The sequence below is a fragment of the Rutilus rutilus genome (genome assembly GCF_951802725.1).
Source record: "Rutilus rutilus genome assembly, chromosome: 19".
NCBI classification, from domain to species: Eukaryota; Metazoa; Chordata; class Actinopteri; order Cypriniformes; family Leuciscidae; genus Rutilus; species Rutilus rutilus.
In genome coordinates, this window is record NC_140232.1 from 8,505,774 (window position 1) to 8,525,407 (window position 19,634).

General features: G+C 43.0%; 1 protein-coding gene across 2 annotated transcripts in view; it reads right to left on the reverse strand.

The window, feature by feature from the left end:
* espn (espin) overlaps positions 1-19,634 on the reverse strand; it is a 79,291-nt gene that overhangs the window by 48,280 nt on the left and 11,377 nt on the right. For both annotated transcript variants that reach the window (XM_084389561.1, XM_084389560.1), the window contains exons 3-6: positions 7,120-7,306; positions 5,902-6,084; positions 2,312-2,443; positions 1,500-1,731 (exon numbers count right to left, since the gene is read on the reverse strand). In XM_084389561.1, coding sequence (XP_084245687.1) covers positions 1,500-1,731; positions 2,312-2,443; positions 5,902-6,084; positions 7,120-7,306 — 734 coding nt within the window. The remainder of the gene's footprint in view (positions 1-1,499; positions 1,732-2,311; positions 2,444-5,901; positions 6,085-7,119; positions 7,307-19,634) is intronic.

Here is a 19,634-nt window from a genome sequence, read left to right on the forward strand (position 1 = left end):
TCAGTTGGCTGGTGTGTTATTTTTCATTTATGTATTTATTATGTAATTTTAAAATTCTTTCTTTCTTTCTTTCTTTCTTTCTTTCTTTCTTTCTTTCTTTCTTTCTTTCTTTCTTTCTTTCTTTCTTTCTTTCTTTCTTTCTTTCTTGGATATTTTTATTTTAGCCACAGAAGTGAATGGCTAACTATGGTAACTGTAATTGTTTCCCTCAATACTAAACCACGCCCACCGAGGTAGAGCTATGGATACTACTAGGTTGAGAAATATTTTATATAATATATTATGTAATATATTTTAATATGTAATATATTTTACTTATTATTATTCAATAAAATTATTTTTTTTCAGTTCTTGTTTAATAAATGTGTTCATTTTATTTATTTATTTTAGACTTTGGAGTATGTCACACTTGGAAAAACTCTTATTTATCTTATTTTAAAGATTAGCAAAATGCATTCTATATTTATGAAAGGTATTCACAGTGCTTACACTAACCTAATAATATTCACTATACCAATAATAGTCTAAAGTCTGGACACACCTCATTCCTAATTGTTACCATTGTTCGACATTTTAGAATAATAATCATTATAAATAATCAAAATTATAAACACAAAATGTAAGTATGGGAATGTTGTAGTGGTGAAAAATGTTAAATAAATCAAAAGGTTTCATTAAGATCATAAAAACATAAATTCAGTCAAGTGTGTCCAAACTTCTGACTGCTAGTGAAATCTATACCACTGTTGTCTACTGTTTCCAAAGGTGTCCACTAGAGGACATTACTGGGAAGGCTCACAGCAGGTTTCCTGGACAATGCTATGGCAACATGGTTCTGAATGAGTTCTGCTTCAGCGAGCTCAGCTTTTCCCACCATTGTTAAGACAATGCTTCAATCATACTGCACTGAGCAAACATATGAGCAATGAACTTGGGGTTTTGTCATTTCAGAGGGAGTTCTATTCAAAACACAGGAATAAAGGAGATGTGAAGAGAACATTTTGTATCAAGTTAATGATATAAAATAAATGGTTCAAAAGGTTCAAAGTATGGGGTTGGTAAGTTTTTTTTTTATGTTTTTGAAAGAAGTCTCATATGCTCATCAAGCCTGCATTTGATCAAAAATACAGAAGAAAAAAAAAACTGTTTTCTATTTTAATATATTTTAAAATGTATTTTATTCCTGTGATGGAAAAGCTAAATTTTCAGCATCATTACTCCAGTCTTTAGTGTCACATGATCCTTCAGAAATCATTATAATATGCTGATTTGGTGTTCAAGCATTTCTTATTGCTATCAATATTGAAAACTGTTGTGCTGCTTAAATATTAAACCGTGATGCATTTTTTTCAGGATTCTTTGATGAGTAGAAAGTATAAAAGAACAGCATTTATTTGAGACAGAAATCATTTGTAACATTATAAATGTCTTTACTGTCACTTTTTACAGTGTAATATCAAATGACTGATATGTTGGCTATAAATGCGTGTTTCTCTGACCTGTTGGTACTCTTGAGGGGGGCGTGCCACTCCTTTTCTCTCCAGTACTGGATTGGCTGGAGTTTGCAGAGTCGTAATTGGACAGCGAGCTGGAGGGCGAGCAGATGTCAAAGTGGGCTGCAGGGGGGGCTGTGGTGGGCAGGGTGGCATTGGGAGAGGAGAGGCCTGAGTCAGGTTGCTTATACTCCAGATCTGCTGAAGGATCCCGTGACAAGACTCTGTGTTCCACACTCTGAGATGAAAGCTAGTGTTATTGTTAGGCATAGATTAGTGGCACTTATTTGGAAGGTTGAGCTTAAAGATGCCTGTAACTGTTTAATGAACTCTTTGAGAGTGCTTAAAGGAATAAATTCCTTTTGATAAACAAAGTTAATTACAGGCAGTGACAAATGAGATTGCAGCTGATGAGGTGGCAAGAAACCACATCACTACACTGGGGACATGCAATTATTCTCTACACACTCACAACAACCTACTTATAATATATAGCCTACATGTACAATTAGAGGTTCCTCATTAAAGTTTTACACATACAGAAACAGGCTAAAATTGTGTGCACACAATTAGAATTGAATCTTTTATATTGGTAATCCCATAATTGAACACATTACCTCACAGAAAAGTAAAATAAAAAATACATAAAAAGCAAACTTATACTAATATATATATATTATTATTATTATTATTATTAACATATTTTGTAGTACTAAGAATGTAAACAGAAATATGTGAGCATATGTGATGAGATTTTAACATTTCTTTTGTTGTACATCCCTTGTTTAAGACTTGGTTGTGTTTGTACCGTATCTCACCATGTTTTCGACAGTGCGGAGGTACTTGGCACACTGTTGATGCCCGTTGTATTCAGCTAGGTCTGCTGCTGAGAATCCATCCTGGTCCCGTAATCCCAGATCCACTCCATTCACTACCAGAATTTGACAGCACTACACAGAGAAAAACACATTTACATTAACAGCCAGATAATCTGGGACTGCTTTATTAAATATATTTACTGCTGTCTGCTAAAGCAAGCATTACTACTCCTATTGCTCATTCTTAAAGGGATGGTTCAGAGTAAAATCAACCTAGGGTCCTTTGCACCATGACCTCGAGCCAAACACCCCCCCAGAAGCCTTTTTTCCCTTGACTGAACATTATTAAAGTTAGAGCTTATTTAGATAAATCAGCTGGGTGGCTTAGTGCAGGCGCTAATGGATCCTATGATGTACTACATCCTTATGCATCGCTTTCTCCCAGGACTTTTACATGCTTTTCCCAAACCACTGAAGTGACCTCGACGTCCGAGTTAGCAGTAGCATGAGCCGTCAGGCAAGTGTTATTTAAATAAACTCCTGATGTACTTACAAACTTTCCAATGCCTTGTTTTATGAGTACAGAACCTATTTGTACTACTGTTTAAGTTTGGTACCATTCTGGGCATTATTAGTGGGGTAATTTACGAGATACATCATAGGATCCATTAGCGCCTGCACTAAGCCACCTGGCTGATTTCTCTAAATAAGCTCTAACTTTAAAAATGTTCAACCAAGGGAAAAAAGGTGTCTGGGGGGTGTTTGGCTCGAGGTCATGGTGCAAAGGACCCTAGGTTGATTTTACCACGAACCATCCCTTTAAGGTTAGGGATGTGAACAAACCCTTTTTTTAAATATGGAGCATAATCGGACATATATATTATACACAGAGTTTTGAGAAAATGTTGTTTAACTACATAATATATAAGATTTTTGACTTATTAGATAATGCTTCCAACTATCAGTACTAGTCAAGTCACCTTCATTTATATAGCGCTTTTTACAATACAGATGGTTTCAAAGCAGCTTTACAGTGATAATAGGAAATTAATGGAACAAAGATTGTTTTAGTTGTACTGCAGCTCTAGAAGAAAGTCATTGTCCAGTTTAAGTACGTTTTTCATTAATTCATTTCCATTGTAAAAATCATTAGTTATTAACTTAGGGGCCGTTTACACAACACTGTTTTCAACTGAAAACAGAAAACTTTTACTTCGTTCTGGACATTAATTTACATGACAACAGTGGCCTGAGAACGCAAACTTTGAAGTAGGTTTCAAAGTGCAAGTTTTTGAAACCAAGTTTTGAAAACGATACCATCATCATCACCGTGTAAACTTCAAAAACGTGAATCTATGAAAACGGTGATGGCATGCACATACGTATTTTGTGTTTAGTCTATAGTTATGCATGTTTGAATGCGTATAAGAGTGGGCACATTGTCTTTCTTTACAAAGTGACATTGCCAAATTACTTGTCTGGCATGCATAATACAGCGTTTTTAGTTGTTTCCGCAGATCCATGTGAACGGGAATCATTTTGAGAATGTTTTTATCAGAGGGAAAGGGAAGGGGAGGAGGCCCGAGGAGGCCTTCGCAGGGGATAGTCTAGTTAACACGGTCTCTGCTGACACTTCAGGGCTGCGTTGTGGTCATGTCTAGGCACAGGTGGTCCTTCATCTGATCTGGATACTACAGTACTACTATCTATATCAATACTTCTATCTGAGTATTACACAGCCTCTTACACAGAATTGTGCACATATTTTCGCCTAAACATCATCAGTTAAAAGAGTGTGTGCTCTTCCTGTAGGGTGTGAATGTTTGTCTGTTGACATTTGAGAGTTTGAGAAAGACAGTTGAGTAAAGTATTAGTGGTTTTAAAATTTATGCAGTAAAAGGGTTCTTTTAATGACAGCTGTGTCATGCGTTTAGCCCTCAGGTGGAAAACAAGAGACAATACTCTCTGACTGTTTCTGTGCCTCACTTTTTCTGTCAACTACCCTCAGACGGATCATGTTACAACGAATAGTATACCGTGCTTCTGTGCAAACTTCAATGCTTTCTGCAACCTGCTTTACAATAATCTCATATAAGTTATGAAATAAAAACACTTTTCTTTTACTTAATTTTAATTCTTTCTTTATTAAGAATGTATTTATTTTGATAATAATAAATTGTTATTTTAAAGGTTCCTGATTTTGTTTTGGAAGTCACAAAAAAAAAAAAAAACACAGGAACACAGGAAATAGAAATACAAGCACAAAATGAAAACTAACAAGTGCACTAACAAATCCTTCTGAAAGCCACATCCATGCACCACAAACAGTCCAGCTGTGTACGGTGGAGGGGGGTTCTTGGAGGTGGATGAGTAGCTGGCGATGTACAGGGAACTGGAGAAGGGGGGGTGGAGCCCTGATGGACATTTCAGGCAGTGGCCGGGGGCCGACTGACTAATGCATAGCCAGAAGAGGTGAGACCCAGGTGGAGCTGAGGGTGCGATGGTCCTGGGTGATATCGCAGGCCCAGAAGTTCAAGGCCTGCAGACCAAGGTGGAGACGGAAGACCGGAGTGAAAATATAGAAGGAGCTGGAGGGAAGGAGGAGCCCAGCAAAGCCGAAGAGGTGGAGGGCTGAGGCACAGCCGGAGGCCCGGAAGTCCGCGATGGAACCAGAATGACGAGTGACCAAGGTGGAGCCGGAAGTGGCCTTGGGACGGATCTGGCGATTGGCTCTGGCTCCAGGACAAATTCTGTGGCCGGCTCTGTCTCTGTCTCACTCTGGGCTGAGAAGATGAGTCCCATCTGGAACGGTCAGAGAGATGGCTGGTGGAGGCTGTACTGGTTCCGTGGAGTCAGAGATGATAGTGTTTTCCTCAACGACTCCATCGATGAGGGAGGATCCTCATACCCACAAGGCATAATTGATGAAATCAGCGAAGGGGCTGTGATCCTCCATTAACAGTAGTATCTGGCCAAGAATGTCATCTGGTCCGCTCCAAAAGATGTATTAGAGTGTCTCATCATCCCAGCATGCCTTTTGGTATAGTCCTAGAAATTGCTCCACATATTCCTCCAAAGAGCGTTAATTCTGAAATAAACAGTTTATAGCAATCCCCTTATTTCTTCTTTTTTAAGGTTTCTTCTGTCACAACTTGTTGTGGTAAGCAATCATACACAAAAAAGAATTGAAGTCAAATCGTCTTTTAATAATCAAACTAAACGCGTAGGAGAAATGTGGAGAATCACAGAAGTAATCATTCATCAAATCCACAAACGAAACAGACGAGAACCGAAAAAGACAACTAAAAACTTGGGCTGCCCCCTAATAGTTGACTAAATGTTAGTAGACTAGAAGAGGCTTAGCTGACCAAAATTATATTAGTCGGTTAGTTGCAGGACAAAAAATCTTGTGGCGAAGTCACACAGTCTGTATCTCAGATTAAACAATTTGAATGGTTGTTTGCTCTAAATTTGTACCACAATGACTCTGTTATCATATGTTGCATTTAGTGGCATTATATGTTGAATGGCAAGAGAGATGTAAGAAACATTAATGTAAAGTAATTTTCATGGTGATTTCTTTTACATACCTCCAGCTCTCCATTCTCAGCAGCGTCATGAAGAGGCGTACCACCCCAGCTGTCTGTCACTATTTCCCCTCCATGCAGGAGGAGCCAGCTGAGAACCTTGGAATGGCCACGGCTGGCAGCAAAGTGCATGGCACTGGCCCCATCATTGTCTCTGTCAGCTAGGCTGATTTCTGTGAAACTCATCTATAGAAGCCAAAAAAAGTGAAATTCACATGAAGTCAGAAGTAGTTTGTACAGAAATACTAAAATGTCTCAACCCCCATACCATAAGCCTGATCAAGCACCTACAGATATGATATTAAACTACAAATATTAAGACAACCAGCTTCATGGGACTTCAGAATCCTTCTCATCATAGTAATCCATATAGCATATATGCTATAGTGGCTCAAATGATGCACCTTTAGGTTCGATTCTCAATACCGACATGAAATGACTGAGGTGCCTTTGAGCACATAACCCCCAATCGCAGCAAATGGCTGCTCCGGGTGTGTGTCCATTGTTCGCTGTGTTTACTACTCGCTGCTCCTAATGTGTGTGCACTAACTTGGATGGGTTTAATGCAGAGGACAAATCATGCCAATTTTTTATAAGTAATTATACAGAATGAAGGATAAAGTAGTCAAGTCACATGTATTTGGAAAGTACTTTTTACAATATAAATCCTTTCAAAGCAGCTTCACATTAATAAGTCAGTAAAATAGCAGGACAAAGCTGTAAAGCAGCTTTACAGAAGATAATAGCGTCATTATTATTTACCTCAATGTTATTTCAATTCAGTTCGATAACTGTGTCAGTATTGCCAAGCCCATTAATCAAGTTCAATTCAACTATAAGCAGCTATCAATCTCAATTAATTTAAAAATTTGTTCTCATCCTATAGGAAAACCACAGAAAACTCAGGTGTTCTAAGGAGCTAAAGGTGTCCAAAAATTTGAAGGTTTAGTACAACAATAACGAAACAAATACATTTCTATATTTTTCATTTGAAATGCTCACAGATTTTGATGTATTTCTGTAACATTTGCTTATTTTTGCTGGAGAACTTGTACGTATATGTGGTATGTATATTTTCAGCAAAGTGAAAATTATTTTCAGTGATAATCAGCATTTTCTCAATAAAGCTTAACTTGTGTTGAACCAGGGAAAATTCTGTAACAACATATTTGAAATTGTATACTTTAAATAATAAAGAACTCATCCAAAAAGGCAGCTCACCAGCCAGACAATGACAGTGTTGTGTCCCATTTGGGCAGCAGCGTGCAACGGTGTCATCCCATCATTGGCTCTGATACTTGGCTCCGCCCCGCAGTCCTTCACTAGGTACTGGACAACTTCCAGGTGGCCCTCCTGACATGCAAGGTATAGTGGTGTGGCACCATTCTTGGTTTGAAAATTGACAACTCTAAAACACAAAGAAAAACACAAAATCAAGGAAATGATAACCCTACAATTAAATAATAGGTGATTAGAGATACAAAATAATGTTTAATGTTGTTTCTATATAAACAGTACCTCTATCTTAGTCACGTAAACACCCTTCTTGGTATAAAAATGTGAAACTGCAGCAAAAACCTAACCCATCATAATTATATGATTTTATGACACAGGACTCTTGAATGTTTTCAATTGCAGCATTGCTGCACATTTTTGTAAACTGATATTTCTGATGACAATATCCAGTTAAGACAGCTGTGATGTGATGATTGACTGAAGTGCCAGATGATCGACAGCAGAAAGCAGTGAGGGGGCCCAACTAGATTTACAGCAAATTGGATAATATTTTATAATATATCACCACCATGACACTAGGATATTGTGAGTGTTGAGCCACTGGTTGCTAGGTGGATGCTTGTGGTGTTCTGAGTAGTTGTTAGTGTCATGTCTTGTTTTGTTTCATGGGGCCCTATCTTGCACCCAGCGCAATTGACTTTGTACACCGACGCATGCATCATTCCTATTTTGCACCCGCGCACAGCAGACTTTTCCCTCCACAGACGCACGTCGGTAAACTAGGAAATGCATTTGCGCTCCCGGGGCGGTTCAGCGCAAAGAGGAGGCATGTTCCGGCGCAAAGGTTCCCTGGTGCTATTTTGCAGGTTTAGAAAACAATTACGCCACTGACCAGGAAAAACTCAGTCTAAAGTCAGTGGCGCGTTGTGTGCATGTTATGAATATGCTATTTTAAGGGTGCATGCTTGGTCATAATCAATGTAGTGTGTGCACAACGCGCATGCACTTTGCTTCTCTCACAGCAGTTCTCATTTTTAGAAAACCATACATTATTACAAGGAAAAATATTAACACACGAGGGAAATCATTGTTGTGTCCATGAAGATGTGAAAAAATAGGCATAAATCTAGCTTACACATTTACCAAAATTATTATACGCCTGTTTAACCGAAGCTAATTTGGGTGGGTTTCTCCCATCCCCATATAATGTCACTTCTCTGTCTTTTACGGCCCTTACGAGAACGTCGGTCTCCTCGGCTGTGAACCGCTCCTGTCGCGCGCCTGGCAAATCCGCCGTTAAAATAGCAATCCGCCATGGAACAAGTGCGCCTGCTCTTAAAGGGAATGTGAGTTTGACATGTCGCTCTGATTGGTTTATTTCACGTTACGCCCAAACCACACCTATGAATAATGAAGCTACTTCAGACCAACCCATTTTAGATTTGCGTCGGGCGCAAGAGTCATTTATCCCGCCGATATAATAGCAACAGCGCCCAAGACCCGTCCACAAAGTTACTTGCGTTTCGCGCTTGATACTTGCGTTTCAGATCGTTAAAATAGGGCCCAATGTCTTGTTTCATGTCTCTGTCATGTGATTCCCTGTTCTAGTATTGTGATCCTGCCATGTGTCCTGTCTAGTCATTGGTTAATTGTCTTGATTATGTTCACAGGTGTCCCTTGTCTTGTCATTTAGCCATGTGTATTTAGCCATGTGTATTCCATGTCCATGTCCATGTCACGCCTTTTTTTATGTTTGATCGTGTTTTGAATAATATTAAACTGCACTTGGGTTCTGCAAACTTGCCTCCAGTGGATCAATGTTACAGTTAGTATGGCAGTACACACCATTGTGGTTCCAGAGGTCTGGACCTCTGTATTTTTCCGAGGTGTATAATAAAAGTAACTTTGGTGCTAAAAGATATTTTATAACGCCAAGATCTCGTGAGCTGATCAGTGCTTCTCAATGTCAAAATGACTAAGATGCTGATGACAATCAAATCAAAGAAAGAGGTCATTATTGTTACTTTATACAGAAGAAGAGCATGAATTCCAACATGCTTCCGTTTTAACAGCCAAAAAGTGAGATGTAAGATATATATAAGATAAAACATTTAATATTTGTGTTACAATAAAAATGTTAAACAACCAACAGCGATATCCAGGCATGCAAACCAGAGCCATTTTCAGCATAATGGGCATAGCTTAAGAATGAACGTGTGCATGAACTAAAACATGGTAAAATAGGTTTGCTACAGAAACATACAGCATTGCTGGTCACCACAAAAAGGTATGTTTTGCATGTTGGGACCAGCATGAGATGCTGGTTGCTGGTTTGCTGGTCGCCAGCATGGGAAGCAGTAGTGTTGGTGAACCAGATACACAAGTTCAGTTTTGCTTGAGAACAGCATGACTAGTCTACCATCTACACCAGCACTACACCAGCACTATACCAGCCCTAACCAGCATAAATGAGCCTGGACCAACATTGAATTTATGCTGGTTTATGCTGGATTTTTCCGCAGGGTTGTGGTCAGGCACATGCACATGCACTCCTTTGCCATCCTGGGCTAGAGATGCCCCTATGGAAAAGCATATTCATTCTCCCAGGTGTGCCTTGTTTTCTTGTTACCCTTGTTAGCCCTGTGTCTATACTGTATATAGCCCTTGTCTTTCTTAATGTTCTCTGTCAATTGTTGTATGTAATGGTTGCTTGTGTTCCTTTTTGTCTTGCTCTCTGTGTTTCTAGTTTGGCATTTTGTTCCTAATATTAAAACTCCTGCAAATAGATTCCAGTTTCTGCCAACTTTCAATTGCTCCCCTGATACAATTATATTTTTTATATTCACATTACTGACGACAAGACGGCAAAGTCACATTTCATTCCAAATTCAAAAAAAGGTCCCAATATTGTTGACTGTTGAACAGTCCAGTGTTTGCCTTTCTGAGTGGAAGCATCCAGTATTAATGTCTGTCCCAGATCCTTCCTCAAAGTCACAAGCAGGAGTTCCATGAGAGAACAGGATTCTTCCTATAAATACCATAAAGCTCAGCTTTATTTGGACACAGACTGACAAGGCATCAATGAGTCTCTTAAGAGGATCAGCGCTACTTCACTCACTGTATTCATTCGCTGTAATCACTGGCTCTTTACAGGGGACAAACTATGAGGATTGTTACTAAAGGAAAAGTGATTGTTGTTTTCTCTGTAGCTCATTTCCAACTTTACATATTTTGCTCTTGTATCCCCTCATCCAATAATCCACCTTTCTCTAGAAAAGTAATGAAAATAATACAGTTACAGTATGTATCTGTGGCAAGCATGACGAGGCCAAGGGCCATGAGAGAATGGTGCAAGGCCGGTGACGTGATTACTGATGAGCGCCACCTGTGCACTGCACAGGTCTCGTATCTCATACGGAGGAGCTTCAGAGGCATAACAGGAGGAGCGACGAGAGTGAAGGATGAAAGATGACCAGGCCTGGACTTTACATTGTGTTTTATGATTATTAAAATACGTTGAACGTTCACCGGTTCCCGCCTCCTTCTTCTCATAACAGCATACTGTACATTGCTACAGTATCTTTCATGTGGATTCAAGATGGACTGTTCAGAATAGCATACTGCCATACTATTCTATTGTTCCAGCAATATAGTATGTATACTGTGCAAAGAATTTCTGTATAACCCTAACCTAACATTTCTATAGTGACATTTAAATCAAAAGTAATATTATGTAAAATATTTTTTAGAGAAAATTGCTAAATAATATTTCCAATTAGGATTGGGCGATATGGTAGACAAGATTAACCGATAGAAATGTATCAACCGGTAGAGATTTTGGACTATCAATCATCTCTATCGCGGACTATCACTCATGTAACATTACTGTGCTGCATGGTCAAGAAAGCTTATCGTTTGCATGTTTTTAAGCATTGCGGTTTAAAAACAAGTGATTCATAAAACCGCTGAAATGCAATAAGCAGCGAAAGAGAAGTAATTTCGCTATATGTGCGTGCTGTCCGAGATGTTTACTGAATGCTGTCAGAGACGCGCGTGCACACATGAAGCCGCAGCTCATATGCCACATACATAAGTTTCAGGAGGGACAACCACATTTAAATGCAGGATTGAGTCCACTAAATTATCGTTCCACGCAACATGACTCACTCCCGAAACTGTGGTGATTAGCCGCTTTTCCATTGTCTGGCCAGTGCGACCAGGGCTAACAGCGTGCCTCAAGCACAGACCCCAAAATCAAGTGCGTTTCCACTGTCGGGCCAGTACCCCCGCAGCACTACACTAAAACCCGCCCTTAACACACCCTCCATAGAACAGATGTCACACAACCTCACCGCTTCGCCAGCTGACTGAAAACTAGCTAGATCGCAAAATAAGCATGACATAAGCAAACGTTTGGTTGTTACTTAAAGACTTAAGATTCCAGCATCGATATTTGACCAATGTTTTACAATAGAATTTTACAGAGACTGTAATTTATTCATTTGTGTCAGGAGTGCACATTAATCAAGCAGAATCAAACTGGTATTTACCATTTCACATAACATTGACAACTAAAATACATTACATCTATAATTTATATTCAAGAGAATCTATTGTTTCACCAATGAAACCAATAAACCAATATAAAGTATTGATGGTGTCTCATTCTATTCAGGTGAACCTACATCAATTTATTTGCGATCACAAGAATGCAAAAAACAACTCCATTAAGGCTTTTAAGTCCAAAGGCTTATACATTTAGAAAAATATTGATAGAATATCATGTTTCTGTCACATTTCTTTAGACATTTAGAAAGAGTGAGCATTTATTAATTTTCCACGAAATGATGTGATATTAGGAGGTTTGAGTAATCTCTTCTCACTATACTGTTATCCTTTCAGCCAGAGCAACAGAGGGAGCTCACAGACAGAAAGGAAGAGTGTAATTTATCATGTAGATCCATTAGTCAGGTATCAATAAAGGCACAGGGAAGAGAGAGATGGATAAAACATCAAACCAAATAAATACACGATTATAATCATGTATGATTTGTATATGTTCTTCAAACAGTGTCTGGTATTTTCCACAAACATATGTGTATTTATTATCGCAATGGTTACGCATAAGTAGCCTTCAGCATCACATATAAATATTTTTCTAGTCTAGATATTTTAGTCTTATTTTCAGCATAAAGCATTTGGATTTATTTCAGTGTATTGTGGGCTTGTTTGCTGTTTTTCTAGCAAGATCTGGCAACATGAATGAGTCAAGGCTTGTGCCGCTTATCTTGTGATTTCTTGCACCTGACAGTAAAGTAAATGGGCTTGAGTGGTTAAATACACATACTTATGTGTTAAAATGCCCGTCTTTTCAAGTATTCTCATAAACACAATTTATGTCTTAAGTGAACATAAACAGTTGAGAAAGAACACATCTCGGGTTACTTGACTGCAACCCTGTTCCCAGAAAAAGCAAGAACGAGATGCTGCGCGAACAGCGCTATGGGGGAAAACGTCTTCGTTTGACCAGTTGTGAACACGTGTGGCAAACACGTCCAAAAATTTGGCTTAAATAACCTCTGATGATGACGTCAGAGGGTACAAATAGATGTGTGACAGGTGCGCTCATCAGGTCATTTTGTCTGAAGAACATCCTGAACACGCCCTCAGTGCAGCAATGAAGCGCAGCATCTCGTTCGGTGTTTGGTGTTTTTAGCCCCCAACGGCGCCTTCCAGGTGCTAGGGGATGGGTAGGTTTAAGGTTGAGGTTGGCGTTAGCTGCCTGGAAGGAGCCATTAGGGGCTAAAAACACCATCAAACATCTCGTTCCCACCTTTTCAGGGAACAGGGTTACAGTCAAGTAACCCGAGACGTTCCCTTTCAAAAGCTACACTCAATGCTGTCCGAACAGCACTATGGGGAACAAGAATACCAACGCAGCCGCACTGGAAGTGTCAGGACCCTTCAAGATTGTGTAGTGTGTGCGCACAAACCCTAAAAGGGCCAAAGAGTAGCAGGACATGTGCCTGCTGACAGCTTTTCCTGCAGAAACTCCATCACTGAAACAATTTGGCAGTGGACTGGTTCTGCATGATGTATAGTACACCACCTTTCAAAGACATGTCACTTAAGGGCGTACATCCTTCTGGTGGAGGGACTTACATCCACTGAATGTCCAGCATCTCTTAGATGCTTAGATCTCTGAAAATTTCATAACTCGAGCCGGGGATGGAATATCGTCCCCTGCGCCTGAGACAGACGATCTCTCCTGTTCGGTATCACCTACGGAGGTCAAAATTCTTTGGCATGTTTGCCACATGCTTTCACAAGCAGTCAAATGAAGACGTTTTTCCCCATAGCGCTGTTTGCGCAGCATTGTGTGTAGCTTTTGAAAGGGAGCACATGCAGTATATTGAATCCGTGCATTATGTCTAAAAGTGACAAATGTAACAGTTATTGTTCAGTTTGGTTTCATTACCTTCATCTTTATCATCATCGGACTAGAACGTGGCAGAATACTGGACCTCAAAAGAAACTGTAAGTTGCAGCTATCAACGTTGCGCCATGAAGCTGTAAGAGACCGAAGGAAGGAATCATAATTTTTATTTTCCAGGGTGGACGAAAGTATGGAGGACTACGTGGAGAAGTTTCCTAACATCTGCCACCAAGCAACGTGCAATGACCTAACCATAATGGAAGGTTTTCGGTGTGGCTGGATGAATACCTCTGCTTCCTGATGTCCAAGGGGTACCTGCTGGAGTTTAGATTAATACACTCCATGGGTGGATGTATCCCGCTTCACTGTCAGCAAAGCGGAGGAGGAAAACAGAGCCTGGACAGAGCCAATCATTGCCCCCGAGCGCAAGCACAACTGTGACTCTGACCTGGTGTGTAAGGTGGCATCACTGTGTATTAGAATAGAAGAATAGAATGAGGCATTTATATAGCGCTTTCATATGTACTACTGTACACCCAAAGCGCTTTACAATCCAATCAGGGAATCTCTTTGGTATTGCCAAGGAACATTTAGTGGTATACGAGCGAATGGAGGAAAACCCTGACCACAATCCCACCGCTGAGGGTGAGCTAAAACTGGCCTCTGTCATAATAATATAATTATTATGAAGATTTGCATTTGGATGTTCTGCTTAGTCTGCATTTGGATGGTCCTGCCCAGCACTATGTCTCCAATCTCAGCTTCATTGTCGCCGCTGGTCACACCCAGCTCTAAGTCTTTTATGTCTTCATCACCCCTGGTCCTGCCCAGCATAAAGCCTTTTTTTGTTGCCCTGTACAAAGTCTGTCATTGTCACTGATTCTACTCAGCCTCCCTCTCTTGCTTTCTTTTCATGATTCAACCAATCTGTCGGCCCCGCCTCCGCTGGTACCTTAAGCCCCTCGATTTCTCCCCTAACGCCACTCAGTTGTGTGGATCTGCCACGTGTCTCCAGCTCTGCCCAGTCAAGTTGATCTCATGGCTCTGCCTCAAGCCTCTATGTCCATCACTCCACCTCAGCCTGTCGACCTGTCTGCTTCGCCTTGGCTCCTTCCTCCCTTGGCTCCACCAGATACCATTGTCCTCACGCCTCCACTGCATTTGCTCATCCCTCCGGTTCCACCTTAGTCAGACATCACCTAGTCTCGCGTAGTTCGACCTTCAGACTGACAGCGCGCCCAAGAGGACGTTTGGCTAACATGTATTGCAACCAATTACAGTTCGAATTTGTTCTGCATCATGTTTAGGTGCGTGAAAATGTAAAGTCAATGTCCCTACAATAACAGACCAGGATACATCTATAAAATATTAATTCAAGAACATTGTGCAAGTTTACTGGAACAATGGAGCCACGAACTTCACGTACTTTTGAAAATTCAGCGTTTAGTTGATCCTGGTAAGCGGCCATTGTCACAGTTGTAAACACAACGGCGTTCTTTTTTCACACGGTGGTTTGGCGTCATGGAATTTGTTTCCTGGCGGACCGTTAAAGAATGTGACACACACGTCTACCGGACATCCTGTAAAATTCAACCAACCAGATGACGACTTCGAAACTCCTCCCCTGTCTGTGCCATGGACTTACAGGCCTTCAGCTATGCTTCATCCCTACACCCATTCGGCTCCGCCTTCCTTCCAGCTGCGCTTTGGTCCTCAGTCACACTGGCTCCACCTCAGTCCTCTGGCACCCTGGCTTCACCTCGGATGCTCGTCACAGTGGCTCAGCCTTAGTCTCCAAAACCATCGGTGTAATTCAGTCCCATTAGCTCTCTGTCTGCACCCTGGTCTCCTCTTCCATCAGCTCCATCTCTGTCTGTCGTTCCCCTGGTGTCATCAGCCAAGATTCCACCATGGCTCCTCTCTCCATCGACTCCACCGTGGGCACAAATAATACAGCCAAAATTGTACTTGTAAGGATATGTGTACACAGAGGAAAGCCTAACTACTATTAGTGAAGCATGGAGACCATGCCAAAAACACCCATTCTTATAAAGATGTTTAGCCTTAATTTAGGCCAAATTACCTTAATAAGTGGACTTTTTGTACTTGGTGTTTTGGTGCACTGAAAAATGGCCTTATGTCCGTTTTTCTTTTCTCTGTCGTTTTATCTGGCCATTATTATTATTCAATTATCTTATGTCCTCCAGTATTTTAGGTTTCGTATGGGACAGAGGACGTTTCTTACTTAGATATTTAACTGCAGCAAGCCCACTAATCTGTCACTTAACATCATACTAAGCAAAACCCAACACAACAGCAGATCTACAATATGAGCCTAATATCAGTTCACACATAGGCTTATCACAGAGTTAGTTGTAGTGGGTGAGCTACCAACCAGCTACGCTATTAAACAAGCTACCTAGTACCAAACAAGCTAGATAATGTTATAATCGCTAACATAGCGGACATAGCATTAATAACATTACTTTTTTTGTGTGTGGCTATTTACAATTTAATTTCAAAGCTAAATTATAATTGAAGAATTTTGTGTCACGGTGTGGGGTTGTGTCTGGTTCCTTGTTCTTGTCTGTCATGTATTCCCTGCTTGTCATGTGATCCTGCCATGTGTTTTGTCCCACGTTCAGCTGTTCCCCGTTATGTTGATTAGTCTTCCCAGGTGTTTCAGTTTAACCACGCCCCCTTGTTATCTTGTTAGCTTGTGTTCCCTTGTATTTAAGCCCTGTGTTTTAGTTCAGTCCTTGTGAGTTCTTCATCTTGTAATGGTTGCTGTTGTCTCTTTGTTCCCGTCCTGAGTTCCTGATTCCTGTTCTGAGTGTTCTGTTGTGTACCCTGGATTACCTGTTTGTTTATTTATTAAAGTGCTTGCAATTGGATTCACTCTCAGCTTCATTCCTGCCAGCGTCGTTACAGAAGAACTCACCATCACTGAATCCAGCAGCATGTTTGCCAGTGTCTCTTCCGAGCGGGAGAGAGGACAATCTTTTGAGGGGACCCGGCTGGTCATATTTCGCGGGACCCGTGGAGGCCGCAGTAGAGGAGGTGGTCGAGAGGAGTCCCGACACTACTCTCCACTCTGGCCCCTCTTTGACCCTGGGTTGGTGACGTCCAGCCCAGTGCCCTATTCGCCACGTGTTCCATCCAGCACAGAGCCAGTTCCGGTGGCCCCGAAACGGAGGAGGAGAAGGAAGACTTCCTCCATGCCAGTTCCGGTGGCTCCTGTTTCGGTGGTCCTGAGTCCGGTGGTCCCAGTTCCGGTGGTCTCGTTTCCGGTGGACCCGTTTCCAGTGGTCCCAGTTCCAGTGGTCCCGAGTCCGGTGGTCCCGAGTCCGGTGGTCCCAGTTCCGGTGGTCCCAGTTCCGGTGGTCCCAGTTCCGGTGGTCCCGAAACACAGGAGGAGGAGAAAGGCTCCCTCCGTAACTGTTCCGGTGGTCCCGAGTCCGGTGGCTCCTAACACGGAGACCATCCCGGAGGTGACTGCCGTTCCTGACGCACTGCCCAGGCGTCTTGCTCTGCCCGCGCCGCCCAGGCGGTTTGCTCTGCCCGCGCCGCCCAGGCGTCTTGCTCTGCCCGCACCGCCCAGACGTCTTGCTCTGCCTGCGCCGCCCAGGTGTCATGCTCTACTGGCCCCGCCCGAGCTGCTCGCACTGCCTGCACCACCCCAGCAATCCGTCACGTCTGCCGAGCCTGTGTCTTCAGACAAGATGGCCGACGCCGAGCCTGTTCACGTCACGTCTGCCGAGCCTGTGTCTTCGGACAAGATGGCCGCCACAGAGACTGTTCACGTCACGTTTGCCGAGCCTGTGTCTTCAGACAAGATGGCCGACGCCGAGCATGTTCACGTCACGTCTGCCCAGCCAGAGACTGTTCACGAGCCTATGTCTTCGGACAAGATGGCCGCCGCCGCCGAGCCTGTTCACGTCACACCTGCCGAGCCTGGGTCTTCGGACAAGATGGCCGCCGCGAGCCTGTTCACGTCACGCCTGCCGAGCCTGTGTCTTCGGACAAGATGGCCGCCGCCGAGCCTGTTCACATCACGCCTGCCGAGCCTGTGTCTTCGGACAAGAAGGCCGCCGCCGAGCCTGTTCACGTCACACCTGCCGAGCCTGTGTCCCCTGACAAGATGGCCGCCGTCGAGCCTGTGTCTGTTCCTGAGCCTGAGCCGGTGGCGTCTATTCCTGAGCGTGAGCCGGTGGCGTCTGTTCCAGTGCCAGTTCCAGTGGTGCCAGTTCCAGTGTCTGAACCGGTGGCGTCTGTTCCTGAGCCTGAGCCGGTGGCGTCTGTTCCAGTGCCTGAGCCGGTGGTGCCAGTTCCAGTGCCTGAGCCGGTGGTGCCAGTTCCTGTTCCTGAGTCGGTGGTGTCTGTTCCTGAGCCGGTGGTGTCTGTTCCAGAGCCGGTTCCAGTTCCTGAGCCGGTGGTGTCTGTTCCAGTTCCTGAGCCGGTGGTGTCTGTTCCAGTTCCTGAGCCGGTGGTGTCTGTTCCAGTTCCTGAGCCGGTGGTGTCTGTTCCAGAGCCGATTCCAGTTCCTGAGCCGGTGGTGTCTGTTCCTGTTCCTGAGCCGGTGGTGTCTGTTCCAGTTCCTGAGCCGGTGGTGTCTGTTCCAGTTCCTGAGCCGGTTGAGCCTGTTCCAGTTCCTGAGCCGGTGGTGTCTGTTCCAGTTCCTGAGCCGGTGGAGCCTGTTCCAGTTCCTGAGCCGGTGGTGTCTGTTCCAGAGTCGGTTCCTGTTCCTGAGCTGTGGCCGCCCGAGGGGTCGTCTCCGCCGTGGCCGCCCGAGGGGTCGTCTCCGCCGTGGCCTCCCGAGGGGTCGTCTCCGCCGTGGCCTCCCGAGGGGTCGTCTCCGCCGTGGCCTCCCGAGGGGTCGTCTCCGCCGTGGCCTCCCGAGGGGTCGTCTCCGCCGTGGCCTCCCGAGGGGTCGTCCGCTCCGCCCTGGCCGCCCGATGGACTGTCCGCTCCGCCCTGGCTGTCCGAGGGAAAGTCTCCACCCTGGCTGTTAGATGGACTGACATTCCCGCCCTGGTCTGTCCCTCCCGTCCCGCCCTGGTCTGTCCCTCCCGTCCCGCCCTGGTCTGTCCCTCCCGTCCCGCCCTGGTTTTATGGAGCGTCTGGTAGCCGCTCCTTAGGGAGGGGGTAATGTCACGGTGTGGGGTTGTGTCTGGTTCCTTGTTCTTGTCTGTCATGTATTCCCTGCTTGTCATGTGATCCTGCCATGTGTTTTGTCCCACGTTCAGCTGTTCCCCGTTATGTTGATTAGTCTTCCCAGGTGTTTCAGTTTAACCACGCCCCCTTGTTATCTTGTTAGCTTGTGTTCCCTTGTATTTAAGCCCTGTGTTTTAGTTCAGTCCTTGTGAGTTCTTCATCTTGTAATGGTTGCTGTTGTCTCTTTGTTCCCGTCCTGAGTTCCTGATTCCTGTTCTGAGTGTTCTGTTGTGTACCCTGGATTACCTGTTTGTTTATTTATTAAAGTGCTTGCAATTGGATTCACTCTCAGCTTCATTCCTGCCAGCGTCGATACATTTTGTTAGTCGATTATTCAATTTGCTTCAAAGTACCTTTTTAAAGTATACATGACATTTTTTTTGTTATGCACTACAAAAAAACTACCAGAAAAATTTATAAAACCCATAATCATTTCTGTCAGTAAAGGTAGCCAGTATGTGTTCTGCCAATATGCCAGTATGTGTTCTGCCAGTATGCATTTCACTCTGTCAAGTGAAAATACAATTTAAACTAAATTGTTTATTTTATTTAATTTTTCTATAGAGAGTGTTGTTTGCTTTTAGTCAAACCGAACAAATCAGGTTTAATGATTTGATTTTGATTCAGGCTGCATTGTGTTGCTTGCTCTCTTTGTTGACAGAGTACACACATACAGTCACACACAGGATTAAAGAGCAGAATTTAAGCCTGTGAGTAACCAGGTAAACAGTCTGACTATGGAAACATCTAATTCAGTAATCAGACAAAACAACATAGCCGCATTAGATATTCAGCAGCATATAATTGGTGTTTAAAAAAAAAAATTGACAACATTACCAGATGATTCAGA